Source organism: Vulpes lagopus, chromosome 11 (assembly GCF_018345385.1).
Source record: "Vulpes lagopus strain Blue_001 chromosome 11, ASM1834538v1, whole genome shotgun sequence".
Classification (NCBI taxonomy): Eukaryota; Metazoa; Chordata; class Mammalia; order Carnivora; family Canidae; genus Vulpes; species Vulpes lagopus.
Window position 1 is genome coordinate 10794669 of NC_054834.1, and position 24961 is coordinate 10819629.

Here is a 24961-nt window from a genome sequence, read left to right on the forward strand (position 1 = left end):
ATCTTTAAAAAAAAAAGGAGAGAGAATAAAGTATTCCTTTTGTACATTTACTTGTTTGTATAGAGATACAGTAGATTCTAAAAGAATCTTTCTGCTTCTGGAAAATAAGTCCAAGTTTTTTTTTTTTTTCTATTTTTATTAGCCAGTGATATTTTAAACCCATTTTTATAACAAAAATGCTGTCACTGTACTGGAATGCCAAATATTATTTCATATCCAGTTTAGCGCTTCGTGTAAATGAGGTGGTCTGTGGTTCTTTCTGTAGCACTGTATACCTACGGACTGGCTACCTTGAGGCTCAGCTGCCAAATGGTTTTTGAATGTTTTATGGTGGTTATCTGTTGTTTTCCTTTGGTTTGCTATCTCAGACTGATTGGGCAGGAAAGCATACTGGTCATTACCTAGTGTTTTTCAAGCACTGGTTTTAGCTCATTGTAATGGTTGAATGGCAGGTCCTGGAGATCCCGATTCCTCTCCACAGCATGAAGCCAACTTTGCACCAGCTCTGATTTCTTGTTGGGAGCCGGCTAGCTTCCCATCCCCCAGCTCATGCTTATCCTTAGGCTGTACTTCATCAGCCTCCCATAAAAATGTCTGTGGGATCAATCAGTGGGAATTACCCATTGAATCTAACATTCTCTAGCTTAGATCTGCAGCTGATTCACTTCTTGGAAAAACAAAACAACTATCTTACTTGTCTTTGTTGACCTCAGGAAGAATAGCTTTAAAATTCCTCTTATTAAAGTATTTCTTTATTGCATGCTTTTCTAGTTAAGAAATTTTAGGAGAGCTATAGCATAAACTCACTCAGCTATAATTTAAACCAGTGCATTTTTATTTAAAACTGAGTGGAGATAAAGAATACGGAGTACCAAAAAAAAAAAAAAAAAAAGAATACGGAGTGCTTTCCTGTGTGTTTGTTCTTTTAAGTGGCTTAAAACAACAAACTTTTACTGTCTCACAGTTCAGAAATTACAGAGTCGTTTGCTTCTATAGTGCTTCCTCTGAGTCTCCCTAGGCTTCAGTCTGCATTTTTGGCTGGGGATGCTGTCCTCTGAAGGCTTGACTGGGACTGGAGAACCTGCTTCAGTTGTCTTCTCTCGAGAGAAGACAATTTTTTTTTTTTTCCTTTTTAAAGATTTTATTTATTTGAGAGGGAGAGGGAGCAGCAGAGGGAGAGGGAGTAGCAGAGTCCCGCTGAGCAGGGAGCCCAGTGCAGGGTTCTGTCCCAGGACACCAGAATCATGACCTGAGCTAAAGGGAGATGCTTAATTAACTGAGCCACCCAGGCACCCTCAGTTGCCTTCTTACTAATAATCCCTCATATACTTAAAATTGATAAATCATTTTGGTTTAAGTATTTTCCTAGCATAGGATGCAGTTTTGTGTTCCAGTTTCTGATTTTAGGAGTTAGAAATTTTACAGTTAACCTCTATTTCTTGAAGGCATTGGTATAGAAGAGCATAGAGATAATATGAGTGGCAGTGTCTAAATGATAGTACTCAGAATCTGAAGGTGGAATTTTTCTGTGTTAATTTGAGTTTTTAACTCGGTTATTCATGAAGTTTGGTAATTGCTTTTATACTGTGAGGATACAAGGAGTCTCATCAAGTTTGCCACAGTAGTATTACTACATGGATGGCTTGTCAGTTTGCAGGATTCCTGGGTGAACTGTGTCGATTGTGTATTCTTCATCTTTATACTTAGCGTTTGATATCCTTTATAGACATCTGTAGGAAGGATAGTGTGAACGTGGCTATTTGGGTCAGAGCTCATTGAGTAGATATAGGAGCATTGTGCAGACAACTGAGTAGTCCAGTCTTCATTGTGGGTGAGCTAATATGGGAAACAATGGAATTTATATGAAGATGAACATTGTGATGGGCGATGTAAGTGAAATTTACCAAATGCTTAAAGGACAAGAACATCAGGAGTTTGGTTCATCTCTGGTTATCATTGACTACTTGACAATTAGTTCTGTATCTGACAATATTGTTCTACAAGAAAGCATTCTGATTCTTTTTTCCTATTCATTTCTCCAGAAAGGCATCTGTAGACATTTCTTCTCAAGCACAAAAAGATGTTTAATTATATGTACATAAGAAAGATGAAGTAAAGTAAAAACAAATCAGGTCATATAGACCTGATTAGAATTTTTGGATTAAAGTAATTTAAAACAAAAAACACACAAAAGAGCTAATGTATTATATAAAGGACTCAGTATATTGGGATTGATAAAAGTACATGTGTGAAGAATTTTGATGTGAAGAAGCATATGATTACACATGTCATTGTAAGTGATACTAGATCAATTTTTAAGATTTTTAATAGCTTTATTGATATATAATTTGCATATCATAAAGTTTAAAGTATATTATTCAGTTGTCACACTTTTCCAAAGTGGCTGCAGCATTGTACATACTCATTAGCAATATATGAAGGCCTCAGTTTCTCCATACTCTCACCAACATTCATTTTTATCTGTCTTTTTGATTATAGCCATCTGAGTATGAAGTGGTATCTCATTATTATTTTTTAAAGATTTTATTTATTCATTCATGAGAGACACAGAGAGGCAGAGACACAGGCTGAGGGAGAAGCAGGCTCCCTGTGGGGAGCCTGATACAGGACTTGATCCCAGGACCCCCAGGATCATGCCCTGAGCCGAAGGGAGATGCTCAACCATTAAGCCACCCAGGCATCCCTAGTATCTCATATTGTTGTGATTTCCATTGTCCATGATGTTGAGCATCTTTTCATGTGCTTAATGGCCATTTGTATATCTTCTTTGGAGAAATGTCTCTTTGGATTCTTTACCCATTTTTGGATTGGGCTCTTTGTTTTTTTATTATATACCTGTGAAAAATTTTTTTTTATATATTGTATATCCATGCCTTTTATCAGTGCAAGATTTGCAAATATTTTCTCCCAGTCTGTCACCTGTCTTTTCGCTTTACTTATGGTATCTGTGAGGTATCAAAATATTAGATTTCAATGAAGTCCCATTAACCCACCCTGCCCTTGTTTTTGGACACTTAAATTTTTGGTGTTGTATTTAAAAAATCATTGCCTGATCTAAGGTCATGAAGATTTATGCCTATGTTTTTTTTCTAAGACTCTTGTAGTTCTAACTCTTAAATTTAGGTCTAGAATTTCTTTGAGTTAATTTTGTGTATGGTGTGAGGAAGAGTCCAGGCTCATTCTTTTACATATGGATATCTATTTGTTCCAGCCTTGTTTGTTGAAAAGATGATTTTTTTTTTTTTTTTGGCCATTGTCTTGGCCTCTGTCAAAAATCACGTAATCATAAATGTTAGAATTTTTTTCTGGTCTCTCAGTTTTCTTGATCTATGTATATTTATCCTTGTGCCAATACCCTTTTTAGGTTTTAGAGTCACTAATTTTGCTGTAATTATTTGTGTGATGACTAACAAATTAGCTGCTCTTTAAAAAGCTGTTATAATTTCTCTTATGTGTGTTAGAGGCTTAAGAAACATTGCTATGTAAATGTGTCTTCCATTTAGGGACTTGTACAAACTATCGACTGATTTCCCTGGATCCATTAAGTTGCTTATATAAATATGTATTTATTAAGCAGTAAAAAAGTAGTGTTTGTTCAATAAACTGTAATGACCTCTCTGTATGCAGTTAAATAACCAGAGGTTTCCAAAATGTGAATGAGTTTGGTGTGGTTTGCAGAAATCCCTGGAGCTATTTCTTGCTTCTGTGTGTATATGGTACTTTTATTAAAAAAATTTTTTTTTGTTAAAAGATTTTGTTTATTTATTTGAGAGAGAGAGAAAAACCATAAGCAGAGAGGAGGGGCAGAGAGAGAGGGAGAAGCAGACTCCCTGCTGAGCAGGATGCCCAGATGGAGGGCTCTACCCAGGACCCCAGGATCATGACCTGAGCCAAAGGCAAACACTTAACCAACTAAGCCACCCAGGTGCCCCTGGTATGCACTTTTAAAGATCACTTATGCTCCATGATTTTGGCATTAATGTGTTTTGTTTATTATAAAACACATTTATTTATTTGAAAATATTTCAGGGAATATTTCTGATTTCATTAAGGAATGTATCCTTGATTTTAAAAATGAAAAAGCTTTGAGAAGGTGACATTAAAGGGGGGTCACTACTGTGACATGATCATTTTCATCTTGAAAGTGTTGGCAGGTTTTTAGGAAGATCTGCTTGCTTCATAACAAAGTTATGGCATTTTGTACCTTTGAAAAATAAGAAACACAAGATGACATTGGCCCAGTTGTAACTCTGATCTTTCCAACTGCAATTTTCATCTAGCACTGTAAACTAAGCAGAGCAGGTTTGAAGAGTCGAGCATTTAGCAAATGGTGATAAGACTGTGATAATCATATATCGTAGATCTCGAGACTTCTCTGTTTAGGGCAGATGGCAGATCCTATAGAGAGAATAGAGAGTAAAGACAAATATTGCATTAACTGAGAGGTTATGATCTTCTGCCTTTGAAAAAGAAATTATTCTAGCCAGATGAAGGTGAAATCTGGAATAGAGGCATTCTTAACCCTTAAGAACACCGATCTTCCTTAGACTGACAGCTAAATGAGTCTTTGAATTATATGCCAACTTCTGTAAGCATTGGTGAAAGTAGCACAGGGACTAGAGATGCAAAATTTGGAAAATGGAAGCCCTACAGTGGGATATTCACAGGAAAAATTAAAAGAGATGCCTAATTTACTATTTTAGTTGTTCTCATTTTATTTAAAATCATAATTCCTATAAAAACATTTTTTTTCAAGTAATTGGGACAAACAGCTCAGAATAGCCCTGCAAAACAGCAACATAGCAGAAAAAACTTGAGTCTGTAGTTTGACACATTTGTTGATATTTCCCTTTTAAGGTTCTGGCTGTTTTGGTCTTTAGAGATAGCTCCTTATCCACCAGGGAGTAGGAAGAGGAGGCTGTAGTTCTATTTGGCATAAACTTTTATTTTAGGTTTTCAAGGTAACTTCTCAGTAGTTGAATGCCATAGCTGGATTTATGGTCTCCACTGCTTGACACATGAGCATAAAAAGCTTATTCTAAATTCTGTTTTGTTTTCATGTTGGGAGAAAAGAAAAAGGAAAGAAAAGGCACATTTCTTAAAAGTGCCATTGGAGAGAGCTTTCAGACACGTGAACCTATGGATTTTTTTAAAGTGTAACCTCTTGTGTAGCAAAAAATTCTAATACATGAGCATAGCAATGAGGTTTCTATTTTAGAAATAAGTCTGTCAAGCAGATCTTACCTAGGTTTTTTTTTTTTTAATTGCTCAACTTTCTCTGTCAGCAGATAAACTTTAGCTTCCTATGACCTTTACCTTTGAACTCTGAAATACACTTCATAATAGTTTGTTCTACGACTGACAAATTATTAAATTGTCACAGTGCTGTTTGCAGCCAAGTTCATTTTTAGAAACGAGATAGTCAGCTGTTTGGCATTGTGGTGGGATAGAATGAGGGGACCTGGCCGCAGGGACAGGTTGCTTTGTAAGCTAGAAAATGTCAGTTCGCAAACAAGGAAAGGGTCTGTGTGCATGAAATGAGAAGCATTTCACTGTTCAGCACTGAAGGCTTGTGGCAGGTTTTACCTGAAGGGTGGGTGTAACATCAGCTAGCTTCTGTAAGTTCCCAACAGTGATCTGCAGATTCAGATTACATTCATTTTTCTTTTTGTCTAGATTGTGTTCTGAATCTTTTCTGGAAGGGGATTTAACAGAGCTGCTTTTTGTACTAATGCAGATCTTTTTTAGAATCCCGACAGCCCAGTGAACCACTAAATGTGACATGGAGAGGTCTTCCTTTCATGTTGGCTATCTTCTCCTGAGGTCAGAGCCAGGGTTCTTGGGCCTAAAAGGGATTCGACTGTCAGTTACCCTGCTTGGTCTGTTGTCCAGTGGATCTCAAGGATGGTATTTCTATAGGTGGTCAGATAGCAGCTTTAGAAGTGCAAACATTTGTCACACATTACTTCACAGGCAACTACCAAATTTATATCCTGATGGTTGCATGTGGAACCATTTATACATAAAATACCTTCATTTCTTCAAGTACTGTGTTTTAAATTGGTCCCATTATGAGAAATTCATTTAATGTTCTAAACATCCCAAAATTGATTGAAAACCACCTGTTAATAGGAAGTACAACACATGTATAACCTTCACAAACAGTTTTGGGATATGTAAAACCAAGTTATGAAATAGCTGTGTGGTAAACATATACTTGGGCGTGTTTTCTGTATGTACTGAACCAGCTGAAGCTGAAAATAGAAATCTGATTCTTAAAGTAGAAATCATTTCAATGTCAAAAATAGGCATTCTTCACTGCTTTCAAAATCAAGTTCATTTGTCTCAAATATTAATTGCTTTTTTGATGTCAACATGCAGGATTCCCAAAGTCCTTGGGATGGATCCATGGCAGCTTCATTTTCTTCCATGATCTCTCTTGTTTCATATCTGTCAAAACCCTGTTGACAGTAGAAGCCTTTTTTCTTTAATGAGTTCAGCTCACTTTTCCATATGTGATATTTCCATATTGTTTGTAGCTTCCCCCTGAATTCCAATGTAAAACTTACCATCTGTCTTCCTGGAGCAATCAAACCATCCTTTGCTCCTTACTGAAAATATCTTCCTCTGCGTGCTGAGAGTGCTGTGATTTTTTTTTTTTAAGTATTTTGAATAGTTAATGACTGTGTGAGAATAATTACCTAGTTCAGATTGCTCGTCATGTTTGCTTATGGGGTTTAATACCTTCACTGTCTTGAACCCTGAGAGGTGGTGTCTTTCTCCCTCTTTATAAAAGCTGTATCAGTACCGTCATTAAATTTGGAGCCTTTTCTTTTTTTAAGATAAGGCTGTTAAAGCAAGGAGTCATAATTGCAACTATTGTAGATTTGGCATCACCAGTGCAAACTGAATCACAGTCATGTCATGAGACTCTTCGGCCCACATCTCCTCCCTGAATACAACTTTGTGTCAGGTCCACATTAGGAATCATGAACACATAGTACCTGGATTTTGGGAAGGGCGTGCCATGTATTTCCAAAAGTAGATGAGTGGAATGCTGTTGGTGGAAAGCAATTAGTCTGTTAGACCATTAATCAGAATGGTGATTTTGTAGGAAAATGAGTGTTCCAAGTCTTTGAGATGGAAGAACGTGTACATACGTCCATATGTATGTTTGTATCTTACAAATGTACGTGTGTATCACGGTGGGATAATTTTGTACCCCTTCACCTTGCACTTTCTCCCCTATTGTTTGTTTCCTTTCCGTTTTCTATTCAGTTCCAGCCTCTATTCCTCTTTGATACTTGTAACAGTGAAAATTGGAATAAACTAAAGGTCTAACAATAGTGAATTAGCCGTGTCAGTGCCCTGCAGCCAAAGACCACCAGATATAAGACTATGGAGTGTTCGAAGGAATTCTAAGGTTTGGGCTGGTGAGAGGTGATTGGGAGAGACTTTAGGGAGCAGCGCTTCACTCTAGATTGGATGCTTTCTGGAAGCAGGAGTAATTCTACCATTGGGTATGTTAATAAATCTTATCTAGGAGAAGGAAAGAATCAAGGCTAAAAATATAATTTGTAAAAAAAACAAAAACAAAAATACAACAGTCTCTCATTTTAGCCAGAGTGGGGAGATATTTGATCATTTATGTGACTTGGAAGATGTTCGTATTTTGGCTGTGTTCAGATAGGATTATGGAGTGGTCTTGTTTTTGTCCTGATCTTTCATGGTCACAAGGCCTTATCTGATGTTGGTGTTCTGTGAAATTGTTTATGTTCACCCAGAGAGCACCAGGGCCTAGCTGTGAGTGCTCAGCCACCTCCTGGATGTCTGCTTTTCTTTTTCTCAGTTGCAACAAATAAAATGCCCGACATTTGCTAAACTGCTTCTATTGAGATATGTTACAAAAATATATGTATAGTCTGATTTTTTTATAGAAATAAAATTATGTATATATTAATATTTGTATAAGGCCACCTATGAAATTATTAGTGATATTAATAATAGCTGAGCAGGATTATGAGTGTTCTTTTTGGCCTTCATTGGCATTTTCTGCCTTTTTCTTTTCTTTTCTTTTTTTTTTTTTAAAGAAAACACATTACTGGGGCACCTGGGTATCTAGTCAGTTAAGCCTCTGCCTTTTGGCTTGGGTCATGATCCCAGGGTCCTGGGATCAAGCCCCACCCCAGGTTCCCTGCTCAGCAGGGAGTCTGCTTCTCCCTTTGCCCCTTTCCACTGCTTGTGCTTATATACACTTTCTCGCTACTAAATAAATGAATAAATCTTAAAAAAAGAAAACATACATTACTTTTATAGTAAGAAAAAGCAATAATAAAAGAAGGTATAAAGTAATCTCAACTATTTTGGATCTCTTTTTAACTTAACATTGCAAATCACATGGAATTCCCCGCATCGTTGAAGTCTAATCTTAACTCAGACATTCTTTAATGGTTATGTAGTATTCCATCCTATTAATCTGTTTAATTTTTCTTAACCATTCTCATATTATTGGACAATTAGGTTGTATCTAGGTTTTAGTTATCGTAAATCATGGTGTCATGAAGCTAGAAACCATTGGGCATGAACTTGCACTATGCTTTTTAATTTTTTTTCCAGAGCTAATTTTCAGGATTGGGATTACTGAGTGGAGAGATCATGATTATTTTTTAGGCTCTAGATGCATACCACCACGTAAGTTGCATTTGAGAAAACATACCAATTTACTCCAGCCATGTATGAAACTACCTGTTCACCACATATTCTTTGCCAAATTTGATATACAAAGAAAGATAGTCCGTTGTTCTATTTTGTAACTTCTTTAAATTATTAGCAATTTCGAACATTTTAATTTACTGGCCACTTATATATCTTCCTTTGTGATTTGTCTGACTATATTCTTTGCTTGGGGCACCTTTTAATATTACCATAGAACCCAGGACAATGAAGACTGTCCATTTGATATTTATTGTCAGTTTGAGCACAAATTATTGCTGCTTACTGAATAGCCTGCAGCCTTTTCTCCAATTTTGGCTAAATCTGGAATAATTATTCTTGTTCCCAGGGAGACATTATATAGAAGTCATAATGAGACTGTAGAGTAGACACTGAAGCCTGTAAAAACAGGACACATATAAGCTCCTACAGAGATGTGAATCTGCCCTCAAACCATCAGCTCTGCCACATGCACAGAGGCTGTCAAGGACAGACCAGTGTGCCCTGTTAAAGGCAAGTTCAGTTGACTTGGTTTCTTCTGTAGATGGTGGCCTGATCTTTATATTTTCCTCTTCTGCTTTACTTTGAATTGAGTGAAATACTTGTTCAAATACATAAACCTGTGTGTTGAGGTGACTTTTTCTGCTACTCAAGACTTGGCAGTTTCTTTATTTCTTTTCCATAATCCCCACCATGCGAAGATGTCCCTCCAGTATTCTGTAACTGAGATTATGCATAGTTAAAATCAGAGATCATTGTGCATCACACAGACCATTAATTCAAGTTTAATCACCCAGTGGATGACTTTTGTGTTTTGCTGCTGCTAAAGGGGTCCAACCTTAAACCCAGCCCAGCAGATGTAATCTTAAAGAGCGTATGCATATGCAGACATTGCAGATTGCTGGCTTAAATAGGAGCCTACCGCACATGTGGCCACATTTAATGCTAAACCCATATAGATGGGTACACAGATCTATGTCTATCTGTCATCACCAGTATTTTAATGTAAAGGAAACTGCTCCTGTGTGGTACCTTTAGCGTTTAGCTTCTTCTGTTCTCATTGAACCTGTAGCTTGGTAGGGTGTTTCTTAAATTCCTTGTGTTGGTAGGGTGTTTCTTAAATTCCAAAGTGGTGTTCTGTCTACCTAGTTTTCACGGGATTGGTTAACTTCAAGGGCTTGTCCAAAACCTGTGTTGCATTGGCATGGCGTTTACTCAAACATCACTCAGAAGCAAGTGGTCTGTCAGGCTCTGGAAATCTGTGTACAGAGATTTCCCGTCATAGCAGTTTGGGGCCATTATTTAACCTCTTTTAAACATGTTAAATTACTTTAAGGGAAAGGAGATTGAAGGATTATAATTCGTCCAGCACATCACCCCTGAATTTAAGCAATACTCTATCTGGGAAATGCTCTTTCTCTTCCTATGTGCTTTATGTTCCTTCTTGATGGAGTCTGGGAAAGCTGTGTGTTTTAAAACTCTGGTCCTGGGCCAAAGCAGGAAGCCATACACAGGCACCAGTTGTTCCCCTCTTGGTCACCCTGACCTCTATCCAAATCCAGGACTCCTGTCTGTCGTCAGCAGCCAAACCCATCCCAGATCTTCTCTGTGCTAATTTTGTCTCTCTTGTTTTCTTGACTTATTATTTATTTTTAAGATTTTTAATTAATTTATTTATGAGAGACACAGAGAGAGGCAGAGACACAGGCAGAGGCAGAAGCAGGCTCCATGCAGGGAGTCTGACATGGGACTCAATCCCAGGACCCTGGGGTCACGCCCGGGGCTGAAGGCAGCGCTAAACCGCTGAGCCACCCAGGCTGCCTGCTTTCTTGACTTTTTAAATTTCATTTCAAATCTTTTCCAACTTTGGATTTTTAAATCCTTCCAGGACAGGTCCTGCACATCATTTTGCCATTTCTCCATTTCTACTAAGACAGTCTACTTGGGCGTGTTCTAACTTGCTGGGTTTTTCCTTTTATTTCTGTATTTCTCTTTTTCCCTTGAGCTCCAGCATCTTCTGTAATCTGATATCTTATCTTTATGGAGTCTGTTTTCTCTAAGCCCCTCAGTCCTTCCTGCAGTAATGCACCTGCTTTCCAGGACGCACCTATGGGCTTTCCCCACTGCCCACTCTTCCCTGCACCCTTGTCTGCCTCAGAGCAAGCAATGCCACTGGTGTTTAGGAAACCTAAAGGACTCAGGTGATTTATATACTTGAAAGATCACAAGATGATTAAAAAGGGGCCAATCATACTCCCTTTCCTCCATCAGGGAAGAGTGGAGGATAGGTAATGACAGGTGTTATGTTGCCAGAATCGGTGGCTTTATTACAGCACGATAGGAGTCACGCCCCATGTATGGGAGATTCTGGGATGTGCATCCTTACCACTCTGTAGTGTAGCAAAGTACTAGATAGATTTATCAGCACAAAACATAGGAGAATAAAGTATATTGCTGAGGATGTGAGGGCTCCTATTGAAATATAAGTACCAAGAGTGCTGACTGCCAGAATGTGGATTTATGGGAAATAAAGCCCTAGAATATTTTCTCCAACAAAAAATAGACCTCTTGGAAACAGTTTTTCCTTTCTATGTACTTAGCTCCCATTGAGTTTAAATTGCTCTCAGTATTGTGATAATGACAATTCAATATTATGGGATGTGGAAGATGAACCAAATAAATTAACCAGCTGCTTTTAAAGGTAGCTCACGCAATGAGTTACCCTCTAAAATGCTTTGTAGAACATTCATGCTCAGTAGGTCTCTAGGCAGTTTTATGACTAGAAGAAAGAAATAGATTTTATTAAATGTCAGTGAAATACAGGCAGATAGTTTTGCTGTAGTTAAATTAATGTAGACTCTTTGTAAGAAAAGCAGCTTATCTTTTCTTAAGTCACTGAAGCAGAACTTTCCTTGGCATTCCTGCCAGACGGGGTGTTTCGGCTTGAAATTCCCATAGATGAGGATCAAAAAAGCAGATGGAGAGTGGATTTTGTGGTCCTTTTCCCTCCTGTGTGAAACAACCATGGGTCCCACAGAATGCTGTAAATCAAATCCTCCCCCCTGTGCTGCCTCCTCGAATTTAAAGAGTCTCAAAGGACAGTCATGGGAATGCTTCCATGATTACTGGTCCATTTAAGGTTTTCTGCTATGTATGGATTGGAAAGTAGGACTCGTGAGTAAGGAAGAAAGTGTAGTGGAGAGGGAAGGCAGAAATAAGTGCTTCAGGGGCCAGGGGAGGTGACATAGAGAGAGAGAAGCAGGCCAGGGCTAGACAAGCAGGAGAAGAGGGCATGGTGGTGATGGTGGAGCATCTCAGCAGCGCACAGACACGGTTCAGACCAAACAAGAGGCCGGGTGGCATCCCGGAAATGAAGGAACTGTAGTCAGCTAAACTGAATAGAGGGAGGTGAACCTTAGAAGTCCTTCCCAAATTTGTGATAGGTTGTGTACAAGTTATATCCTCTGCCACCGAGCAAAGGGAACTGAACCAACATTTGAGGCGTAGGATGCCTCACGTCATTAAGATGCCAGTGTGTCCAAAATTGCTTAGGGACATCACTAATGAAAGGCTGAGTAAATGGAAGGTTTGGGGTATGATGCAGCTCATCCTGCAGCAAACAAATTGTGTGAGTAGACAAGGAAAGAGAAAGAATGAAACTGCTAGGGTCAGGGAAGCCTACTCGGTATCTAATGTTTATTGCGCCCTGTGCGTCTAGCAAAGTAGATGTGGTTTCTTTCCCTGATGCATTTGCCGTGTGTGGGGGAGATGAAAAGTAAATACATGATTCCCACTGAACAATATAAACTGTAGTATTCCTTACCCCATGATAGGACCAGCATGACCCTAAAATGTATCAGAGCCAAAAAAATAGGAGGACTTATAAAAGAATTCTAAACGAAGATCTTCCCCAGAGGCCATTTGTTTACAGAGCATTTCTTCTTTTTTCATCCACAATATATGAAGGTAAAATTGATTGAAACTACTGCTATTTGAGAAACATCAGATAATAACATGAATCATGTCTAAATTTGTGATGCAAATTAGTTGAGATTTGTTTTCCTTTACAGAAAGGAGGATGTTAGCCTCCCCCTACCTTTTTCTTGAGCGCTCATCAGTTGCACAGAATGACGTGCACCGTCTGTACTATAAAAATATTACGGAAGAAGTTTCTTTGATTCCATGTCAGAGCAGGGTGCACAAGGTTTATTGTAAGAGAAATCTGGAAAGTCAGACTCAACCATTAGACCAGCTGAATTCAGAATTCTCTCCCTCCTCTTCTTCCTGCCCTCTGCTGGAGGTTTCCTTGGAGCTGGAGCAGGAGACAAAGGGAGGCCTGTCCAGCCTGCCTCAGCTTCCTGCTGTAAGCCACAGCACACTGACCCCAACAGAAGGGCTCAACTGGAATGCGTTTGGGTATTGGTTGGAATTGCAACAAGACTTCATTAACAGTTTTCTAAAGTTAATGTTTTATTTAAAAAGTAGCTACAGTTTATGTGAGTAAATTCTAATACATATTCACTGTGATTCAAACATTCCTTCTTTCTCTAGGTTTCATTGAATCGTTGATACTGTTTTGTTTTGTTTCAACTATTGCCTTAAATTATCCTGATTATCATAATCGGAGAATGGATTTTCAGCCCTCTACATATTAACACAAAAATAATTCACATGTTCCATGCAGATTAATTAGTGAAATAAAAATAAGTCTCCTATCACCTCTCTCTAGACTTAATTATGATTACTTTGTAATGTATCCATCAGATTTTTATATATGGGTACACATATTTTGTTTAAAGGTTATCATATTTAATATTGTTTTGTGATCTGCTTTTTTATTTAATGGGCCCTGAACATCTTTTTGACATTAATAAAGATATGTGTATAGTCATGTGTAAATGGATGCGTAGTCTTTGGTGATGTAGCTCTGCCACATTTTACTTGATCATTTCCCAGCTGTTATAAATGACTTTACATACTTCTTTACTCACTTTTCTGATAATTTCTGAGCATAAATATCTAGGTGTGGACTTCTGGGGTTATTTGCAAAACTTTGATTCCCCCACTGCTAAAGGATTTTCCAGAAAGGGAGTGAGTTAAGGGCACCTGGTTCTCTGAGCATATGCACCCCGCCCCAACCCCCAGTTCATTCTTCTTCATTTTTTTTTTTTTAATGTAGTCATACAGAGAGAGAGAGAGAGAGAGAGAGAGAGAGGCAGAGACATAGGCAGAGGGAGAAGCAGGCTCCATGCACCGGGAGCCCGACATGGGATTCGATCCCGGGTCTCCAAGATCGCACCCTGAGCCAAAGGCAGGCGCCAAACCGCTGCGCCACCCAGGGATCCCCTATTCTTCTTCATTTTGACTCAACTTTGTCAGTTCTTTCTTTTCTTTTTACTTTGTCTCATTTCTAGGACCACTGCTATACTGTTTTATGTGCTAATTTTAGCAAACGCTCATCCTTCCACCTGATTGCTTAATTAAAAAAAATTCCTATTATTCTCACATATCTTCAGAATGAATTGATAACATTTTGGAAGTTCTATAAATAATTCCTTTGGGATTTTCAGTGTACTTCCATCAAAATCGCAGATTAACTACTAAAACTAAGGCTCTTCAGTGAGAATTTTGAGTCTTAATATCCAGGAAGATAATATATCTTCACATTTCTGTAGCTCTCCTGTTATATCTCAATAAAGTATTTTTGTTTTTGTCATGTAGCTAGTGCATGCACATTTGTTTTTGTTCCTTTTCTTTTAGAGCTGTAGACTCCCTTGTTTACAACTTCAACCACATCCCCTGAAGTTTAGATTTGCAGCATTTGTGTTCTCGTTTTCAAAAGTGCTCTGGTCACAGTATGATTTCCTTTCCTACTCCATATAGAGTATATATTATTTTAATTTCAACTTTACTTTGTGTTTCTTATCCTTTGGTGTGAATTTGCTTGATTTTGTTGTCACCTAAGAACAGAAGAATTATTTTTAAAGTTCTTGTCTGCTTGATGGATGATCTCATTCATGTGGAGTTAGGAGTGAGATAGGGAATAAGGGAGATGTCTCTTATAAGCACTGTTGTTTTCAAATACTGAGTTTTTCCATATTGCTGGTATCTTTTCTTGTTCATATTTACTGGGAGAAGTCTATATTCAGTATTCACAGTTGTCGTTGCTGCAAATGTGTCATAGATTTTGTGAGAACTTGTCCAAATCTTTTATTCTGGACATGATAGGAGAAGGAAGTTTTATGTTCTCCTTCGTGCCTGGATTGGAACACAATTGTCTGTTGGGGAAACAGCTTCCAAAGAGTATAATCATTGATGCAGCAGGAAAGTGATGTACGTGTTAAAAGCCTGCTTTCTGTAATCACTGAGGCACTTTAAAGTTTGTGCGAATGCTGCCCACCTCTTGTGGTGCACAGCCGCCACTGGTGGGCCCCCACCCCATTGCCAGCACATTTGTTTTCTCCTCCCAAGCTGTGTGGCCGAATGACAGCGGGAGTGGCTACTCCCATGACACTAACAATGCTGACCATGGCCTGTGTGTCCCTGAGCGCAGTTTTCCCCCTGATTCCCCTTACCTCCACACCATTACACTGAGCAGAAGATGTTTTGGCATGCTAGTACCTACCCTACCAGCTCCTTCCCAGATGGGCTTTTTCCTGTAGGGAGTTAAATCTTGGCCTTCACTGAGGCTTTCTTTCGGTCATGTTCAGTAGTTGTCTTAATTTAAAATTTGGGTCATATTTAATTTTCTTTGCACAGGTGCGGATTGTTCCCCTTTCATGCAGCATCGGTCACCCCTAGGTGGGATCAGAGGGAGAGGAATCTGATGCCGTGCCACACCACACTTTCCTCCTTGCTATCCAGCCAGTCACTCCTTCTAGCAGGTCATTATGGGGCACTCTGGGGGCACAGCCCACTTCTTAAAATCCTTTCCCATCTGATCCACCACAGGTGGGAAGATAGACATCATCTTACCAATTCCTCATGTTTAATATAATTGTTTTTAGTTACCCATCTTTCGTGGAATGTGTACAGCAGAAGGCTATATTCTCAGGCTTTCTTCTCCTTCCTCAGATTTCACTTACCCAGTTACAAAATACTGAACACCTTCAGTGACCTTCTTGACTGTGTTTTTTGCATCATGGCCCAGGGAGAGGGAGAATCACAGACAGAGGACAGATCTCTGGGTCTTGAACTGGGAGCAGGGAGGCATGGTAGTAGTGATTTCTTACTTAGAACCTGGACTGAGAAAGGATGAGATGAGTGGGAAGAGCTTCGAGAGCAAAGAGGATATCTTGTATTTGTCTGATGGGAAGACAGGATCCTATATGGTCAGTAAAAGCCCTCTCCATTATGGACTATGTGAGGCCACCTTTCTTTTACATGGATAATAGAGAGCTTCAGACATTTATGTCATTTTAAAGTGACCATCCTCAGTGCATTTGTGAAGATGGACACTTCATTTTACAGTTTTGGTGTGTTGTCTGTGTGTGTGCCCCTTTTGACTGAAGGAGCCTAAGTATTTAGAAAGATCTGTAAGAAATATAAATAAAATATGAATTTATTCTCTTTCTCTTGTTACCGATCTTTCCCCTTTAGAGGTGGGAAGGGACACAGACTATGCTTAAGATAAACTGAAATTTACTCTAAAGATTGGAATTTTTAAAAATCTGTGATGGAATGTATCATCAGCATTGCTTTTAAGAGGTAAACATATATTTCAGGATTGCATGTCTGAAGTTATATATTGTAAATTATATATTATATAAATTATATATGTTATATTGTATAAATGTCTTAAGGGATTTAAATTGGATATATCAAGAAAAAATACTGTGTCAATTATGCATGAAATACTAGAACTACATTTTCACCAGTCCTAGATATTTTAACCAGTTAAATTTAGTAATAAAATTTATATGGCGGAATTTTTTTTTTTTAAGATTTTATTTTAAGCAATCTCTTACATCCAGTGTGGGGCTAGAACTTACAACCCCCAGGTCAGGAGTCTCATGCTCCACTGACTAAGCCAGCCAGGTGGACCCCAGCAGATTTTTTATTATAGATTCTTTCTTTTAAAATAAAGACCCTAGCTAACTATAAACTATTTAAAGAAGTTTAATCCTAAAGCAAGTTTGTCTTATTTTATGAGATGAATTACTCTTCAGGCATCATTGTTAAATTATTTTTTGTGGGTTAAATGAAAAACAGGTTGCTCTCTGACTATTGCAGTTTAAACCATGACTAGTATTTTACTTTCAAGGAAAAAATTATGAGATTTTGATTTCCCAAGTTACAAAATAAATTAATTTCTGGGCAATCACTTGAAGAACTTTCTGTGACACGAACTGACTAATCTGTATTTTCTCCATGAATTTTGGTATTTTGGTGCCATCTTGTGGCTTGACTTTGTAGTAACATCATTCAGTGGAACGGCAAAAAAAAAAAAAAAAAAAAAGAAAAAAGAAATCTAATATATGCTTCTTAGTTTTAAAAAATCTTTTATATTTGTCCCTAGTTGCTGCTATTTGAACGATCTTGGATGAGCAGATGGAAGTCTTCTGTTTTGCACGAAGGGGAAGGGAACATAAGGAGTGTGAAGTGGAGAGGCCATCTGATTGCTTGGGCCAATAATATGGTAAAAGCACGTCTTCATCTTCCTGATTCTTCTTCAGAACCAGAAAAGTGGCCACCTTGAGAGAGCTGTGACAAAGGGGAGGATGCCACTGACTGCGGTGGTCTTTTCTAAGACATACAAGTGGAAACGCCCTTGTACCTGGAAGGTTAAAGAGATTAGATTGCCTTTGGCTTTCATAATAGAGTAATTCCCAACATATGCTGGGCTTTGTTTTGGAGTAAGAAACCTGAGGCATGGAGAATAGCCAAGAAAATGAAAAGGCATCTTAATAATTGAAGGATTGCATTGGGAATGTGGTGTTGAAAATACCATTTGCCTGTTAGCCAAGGGCAAGTAACAGCCACTATGGAACAAGAACAGGAATAGCCGATCTCGTTTTACTCCCAGTACAATCACAGGTGAAAAAGAAGCCCGCCTTTAAAAAGTAGATTGTAATTTTTGGTGTTGCCTCCTATTTAAAGTTTTTACTCAATATGAGATAGGGTGAGTAGAAAGTTTAAAAATTAGCTTTTGACATCTGGCATATCTTTTGGGATTTCAGGATATAATTTCGTAAATTCGTTCTGTTCAGTTTTAAGTGGTAGACTTCTCCCAGAACCTACTTTGCTATTCAGGACTTTTCAAACTTCTCCCAGGTCACAGTTAAAGGTAAACAAACCTGTGACCTGTTGATTTATTTTTAGTTAGCTGCTTGCTTGATGTTTCCATTTCAATGCTTTAAAATGTCAGGTATGGTTTTCTTTACACATAGTGGTTTGTCAGATTCAAAGCTTTTCTAAAAAAACAAAACAAAACAAAACAAAAAACTCCACATTTCTATAGTGGAACAATATAATTAGAAATGTTACTTGTCTGTCATTTTGGAAATGGCGGTGCTTGATATCTGTCCATTTCACATTTGTGTTGTATTTGAGCCACCGATGCTGTCTGCTAATAAACTCTCTTTTGTCCAGGAAGAAGGGTAGAGGTTTTCTTTTGTTGTGGGTTCTCACAGGGTTTGTGGAGTAGGAGCATTTTTTTTTTTTTTTTTTTTTGCATGGCTCCCAGCCGTGCTCAATAAACACTGTCAATATTTTGCAGTGCTAGTTATTGGTGGTGTATGGCAGTGGCTGTTAATAAATTTTTCCTTTCCTTTCCTTCTCCTGAGGAGAGGACGCTTAATGCTATTGTATTTTCCAGGGTGTGAAGATTTTTGACATCACCTCAAAGCAGAGAATCACCAATGTGCCCCGGGATGATATAAGTCTTCGTCCAGATATGTATCCCTGCAGCCTCTGCTGGAAGGACAGCGTGACGCTGATTATTGGCTGGGGGACTTCTGTCAAGGTGGTTTTGCTTGTCTTTATAATAAGTCTGTGGTGTTATAGATCCACTGAGAATGGTCCAGAAGAATATGAGTTCTTGAATGGCTTCTTGGAACCAAAATATTTTCCCCTGAATATTATCGTCATGTCCTATTCATTTATGCTCAGATCCTCTCATATGCATCAATTTGGAGATAGTCTTTCTTTTCCTTGCCATGCAGAACAAATTGTGAACTCTTCCTTGTTCACAGTGGTGCTGCCATTTGTGATCATCTTTAAATTTCCTGTCACCCGTTGGCCTTAGCTATTTATGGAACCTGTGGTTGGTTTCGTTGGTTTGCCAGGTTTTCCATTCTTTATTGTTCTTTCCATTCCCCTTAGTTTCTTCATTAGCATTGATGGTAGAAAAAGAACTCTAAAGCTAAATCATCCCGCTTGCTTGGTCATAATTGGATGGAGCAGAGGCCCAGACGTATTATTGATAAAATTAGGGGCTGTTCTCTGGCATACAACTATCTGCCCTTTGTGTGCCTGAGTAAATGAAATTTAGCCATTCTACAAAGCTCATTCACATTTATTTTTCGCGTGCCAGTGTTTGCCTTGTATTACATATTTCAGAACCCAAAGTTGTTGGCTTCCCTTTAAAAATACATAATTTAATCTAAACAAACAAAAAATTAGCTAAGAATAGTGTAAGAAAGTATCCCAGCTAACTCAGGCTTTAAAGTTAGACAGGTTTGGGATCAGTTCCAACTTCACATACTTCCTGAGTGAGCCTAAGCCGTACTCTCATCCACAAATGGAGCACTGATTGAACACCTGTGTGAGCTTTGGGGAGAATTAAATGAGGTAATGTGTACAAATAGCTGAGCATAGAATCTGACATATTGCAAGGGCTTCATAAACCTCAGTTGTCATTGTTCCATGAAATTCTAGAAAACTCTTGAAAGAGACATGGTTATTTGAAATGTACTCTTCTCTGGAAAAGGAAAGCATAAAAATTGTTAGTGCAGTGCTTCTTATTAAGCAAAACAAGCATTGTTAACTTGAAGTAAGGTCCTCGTGACCCTTAGGTTTGTATGATTCAAGTTCTTTCTTTCTTATCTTCATGCATGAAATGAACATAGCCTGATTCACATTTAGAGTAGCAGAAGAGGTGTGCCCAATAGTCTAGGATTAAAAAAAAACAAAACTAAAAGTGATTCTCTAGTCTCCTTATCCTGTATTTGTGGCTACTCATCCAATAAATTCATGTTCTTGATTTTTTTTTTTTTAATTCCTTAAATGACCCAAGTGGCTTTTTGTTGTTGTTTAAAGTTGTGATTTTCTTTTCTTTTGGGGGAAAGACAAGGACAATTAGGCTATAGGGACACATAAGTTTACTGATTGCTACCAGAAATGCTGTCTCTCTTCAGCTGAATAATGGCCCTCAGAGATAGCATGTCCTAACCCCACAACCCATAAATGTTTCTCTGTATGGCATGACATACCATGAGTTAAGGATCTTGAGATGGGAAGATTGTCCTTCTTGATCTGGGTGGGCCCTAAATGCAGTCTTAAATTCTTATGGTATTCTTACAGAAGGAGCACCACCACAGAGAAGTGGAAGGCACCATAAGCGGGGAGAAGGGGACTGCCTTGCTGACACCCCTCCCTTTAAGCCCTACCCAAGGGAATGCCCACAGCCGCCAGAAGCTAGAAGAATCATGTTACAGAGAGCTTATCCTCTAGAGCCTCTTGGGGGTGTGCAGCCCTGCCAACACCTTGATTTGGGTTCAGTGAAACTGGTTTTAGACTTCTAGCCTTCAGAACTTTGAAAGGACAAATTTCTGTTATTTTATTTAATTAAGATTTTATTTATTTGTTAGAGCAAGAAAGCACAAGCAGGGGGAGCAGCAGAGGGAGGAGAGGGAGAAGCAGGTTCCTCTCTGAGTAGGGAGCCCAATGTGGGTTTGATCCCAGGACCCTGGGATCATGACCTGAGCCAAAGGTGGACATTTAACCGACTGAGCCACGCAGGTGCCCCACATTCTGTTATTTTAAACCACCAAGTGTGTGGTAGTCTGTTAGAGCAGCCATGGGAAACTACCATGCTTTCATTGTGCCCAAATCATAATCCAACTCATATATGTAAGTTTTCATATCAAATGTTTCTTTTTATTGGGAATTCTTCTTATTCCAGCTCAATTAGCAGCAGGACATTGGGTGCTGCCTCTCAGTTGAGAATCCCACCCCCCCCCCAACTCCCCCACCCCGTGTTCTGCCGGGGGAAGAGAAGATAGGACATTATCTCTCCTCTCAGAGAGCAGTCTTATTGGGGAGAAACAGCCACAGATTGTAGCAGAGTGTGCAGTTAGAGCTAACCATTTCCTTTTTTCATTCACCCATCAACTACTTACTGATGTGCCAGGCAACAGTGTTGGAGTGTTGCAGATACTTAAAGGAGCAGATTAATTCTTTCTGGGCAACTTTAGGTTCTAGGGGGAAGATGGACAAACAAGTGACTATACCATGTTGGTATTGGTAAATACTGAGGGAAGTAGTTAGGGAAATAAGGAGAGGGGTCAGGGTGGGTGGCATTTAATGTATATCGATCCAGGGAAGACCTCTCTCATAAAGAATGTGTCATTTGCCAGAGATCTGGAGGGAGGAAGTCATGCAGCTCGGGGGAGAGAGGTGTCAGCAGGGACAGCAGCCAGGGCAAATCCTTGAGGCAGGAGTGTGATTGGTGTGTCTTTATGGGACATAAAGCCATTCTCACCACGGTGACTGGAGCAGGTGTGGAGGAGAGGGATAGAAGACCTGAGGGAAAGAGGGAGGTGGGTGTGTTATGTAGGGGCAGACCATGTAGGGCCTCACAGGCCTTTGTGTAATCTTTGGCTTTTAATGTGAGTGAGATGGGAAGCCAGCAGAGGGGTTTTGAGCAGTGGACTTAGTTAAATGATCTAACTTGGATTTTGAAAGGATCACTCTGCTATGTGGAGCCAAACAGCAAAGGGGCAGTGAAGATGAGAGACTGGGAAGAAGGGTACTGCAGGAACCTCAGTAAAAATCCTGGTGTGTTAGATCAGCCTAGTGGAGCTGATGGGAATGACTAGATTCTGGATGTATTTTGAGGGTAGACCTTCATAGGATGTATTGATGGTTTGATGTGGGATACAAGAAAAAGAAGTCAATGGTGACTCTCCTTTAACCTGAGAAGCTGGGAAAAGGAATGTAATGAAGCTACCTTTTACTGACATGGGAGAGATTACTGATGGAACATGTTCAGAGGGAATGTCGGGAGATGTTTTTGTGTGTGTCCGCTTGAGATGCTGTTAGACACCTAAGTGGAGAAGTGGAGGAGACAGTTGGATGGAGCAAATTAGCATTCCTGGGTGAGAACCTGCCTGTCAGTGCAGAGGCTCTTGAAATCATTGATCTGTTGTTATGCAGGACGGGAAGTTAGGATAGTGCTTCACTCTCACCTACCTGCACCTGCTGCTACTGCTCTGAGGCACATACTGGGATAGAGCTCAGACCACAGAACTGAGGAGGGGAGAGGAGAGCCCAGCCGTCAGTACCGCCAGTGTGCTGGTCTTCAGAGAGGTTGTAGCATGGCCAGAAAAACAGTCCAGCCTTGGCATGAGTTCCCTTTTTGGGAGGAGGCTTCCTCCCCTGCCAGGAGATGCCTCTGCTTTGTACTTCTGTACCTCCCCTCACCTTTGAGTGAAAGGACTTCTTTTTGTGGCGTCCTCACTGCATCATACTCTAAGAAGAGAGCTGTGTCTATTTCTCAAAACCCTTAACTCAGGGCTGGTGCTCAGTAGTTGCTCAAAGTGCTGGTTAATATTATTTATGGATTACTTTCTATTATTCCCAGGACTCTGGGATCATGATATATATATTATGTATTGTGTTATTATAACATATTATTACATTATATTATACACTGATTTTAAACGATTTTTTTAAATTTTAAAACGAGAGAAGAGGAGCATGATACCACTTATATGTAAAGTGTTACTTAGCAGTAAAGCAAATGACTGACATCTAGTGAGAACACAAGCCTAAAGTGAATGTTGCTCAGGTTAGTCACTGGGTGTTTTTGGTTATGTGCTTCTACCACAGCTTTATTTGGACAATGATAGAAGTAGGCCCTAAGTGGAGGTACAGAAATGGGTCATTGGAAACATGTTAAACTGATATTATAGGTTCCCTTCTTCCTTTGTCCTTGAATAAGACTTTACTGAAGAATAATGTTGGAGAACATAAGCAATGGTTCCTGTGTGTAATTGAAATTAATTTCTATCATTTTAAGTCATCAAGTGGATTGTGTGTGCTCCATCTTGGGGCTACATGGCTAATTTAACAAAACTATAGTATATTGAATGAAATGTTATGAAGAGTTTTCCATCAGATAAGTAAAATAACCTGTGAATTTATTTTCTAGATCTGCTCAGTGAAGGAGCGGCATGCCAGTGAAATGCGGGACTTGCCAAGTCGATATGTTGAAATAGGTAAGCCTTCTAGGAGTGTAAGACAACAAAAGAGAGTCCATTTCAATAAAGGGAAACCTTAAAATCATGTTCCTCTTCAGAGCTCATCACTTGGGACCTTAGTGAAGTAGGTCAAGAAGCTTTTGTTTTTAAGTTTTGAAACTTTGCTATGGAGACCCTTCTTTCTAAATATAGTTCTGATTTTCATGCAGTACTTGATAGTTGGCTTTGAAGTTGAATAACCATGGGTTCGGGTTCTGTTGTTTCCCACCTGGACTTTGGACAGATTTCTGCACGCCTCTGCATTCTCATCTATAAAATGTGGGAAAGAACACCTTTCCCGTAGGTTGTTCGGAATTTGGAGAGTTCATGCGTGCGCAGCTCATAGCAAGGTACTGACCCCCGGTCCTATCATGTGTATTCTCTGAATATACTAATTTTCATCATCACTGGTCTGGTCTGAACTGCCATAATCTTTTCTCTGGATCACTACAGCAGCCCCCTGACTGGTTCATCTGCCACTGTGAATTATGGTGATCTGGTCTCCCCACTGCAGTCAGCACACAAATCAAATCATGTCGCCACCCTTCAGCCCATTCCCATTGTATGTAACAAGGAGATGAGACTCTTGGCGTGACAGCAGGGATCTGTGCTGCCCCCACCCCTCCCCGGCCTCCGCAGTGTTAGCTCATACAAAGGTCTTCCTTGGTCTCTGCACTGCAGCCACACTGGCCACCTTCCACCCATCCATGCTTCTTCAGGTCTTTCTAGAGGGCTCTTCTTGCCTTTTTATACTTCATTGACCCTTAATCATTCCTCAGCTCAAGTATTGCTTGAGAAAGCCCACCGGGAGAGCCCACTGGACCTTGCCACCTGGGTGAGACCTTCCCCCCTGAAGCATACGTGTCACTCCCCTTCTTACACCTATGTCACTTGCCGTGATTTCAGTATGGGTTGGTCCCTTCTACCAGACAATTCTGTCTCTGCTCAGTGTTTGTATCTCAGGGACATGGCACATTGTAGATACTGAATAATGCCAAGTATTGAATGGACTCAAGGAAACACACATTTAGGAGACAGATGTGAAAGATGATCTATCACTACTTTTTACATCTTAGTTTCAGAACTTAGTGTGAAAGTTATTCAGACAGAAAGGATGAAAGCAGAAGGACTTTTCCCAATTAAACAGATATAGTAAAAGCTATTTTTGGATTATTTAGAACCAAGCAGGAGGAGACAAAGTCGTGTGGCAAAGTTTTGCTGTATTATAAGTCAGCTAGAAAGTTCATTTGCCTCTTTGGATGATGGGTGGGCAATATCACTTTGATGGGTTCTTATAACAGGGTGAAGCTAAATCATTTGCACATGACTGTGTTTCTAAAACCAGAAATATGTGTATTACTCCCATGGCTAATATGGTCACAGCTTTTCAATCTGGGATGTTTTGTACTTTTTAATAATTTTTTGCCTTAGAGGGAGAAATCCGTGCATAGTTGGGATTGCTCTGAGTGTGGACAGAACAAGCATCTGCAGGATATAGTGGTCCTGAGAAGAACTGAGAGGAACAGGAAACCAGAGAAGACTGGAAACTCGCAGGTCATGGTCATTATTTCAGTGTCTTCTGCCTTCTTTCCTGCCTCCTAGCAAAAACCTCTGAACATGTCAGTGCATAGTGTCCTGAGAGAAAGTATTACAATATTTTAAATACAAATGAGTGAAACACACATACACACACACACACACACACACAGACACACACAAAAACCGTAAAGAAAACCACAAAAAAACACTCCGGGAGTTTTTAAGGT

The 24961-nt window shown here is 39.3% G+C and overlaps 1 protein-coding gene across 1 annotated transcript in view; it reads left to right on the forward strand.

Moving 5' to 3' along the window:
• VPS41 (VPS41 subunit of HOPS complex) overlaps nt 1–24961 on the forward strand; it is a 172707-nt gene that overhangs the window by 81611 nt on the left and 66135 nt on the right. Inside the window, exons 8-10 of the mRNA XM_041774307.1 lie at nt 17252–17371; nt 18551–18697; nt 23108–23174. Of these exons, the coding sequence (XP_041630241.1) occupies nt 17252–17371; nt 18551–18697; nt 23108–23174 (334 nt within the window). The remainder of the gene's footprint in view (nt 1–17251; nt 17372–18550; nt 18698–23107; nt 23175–24961) is intronic.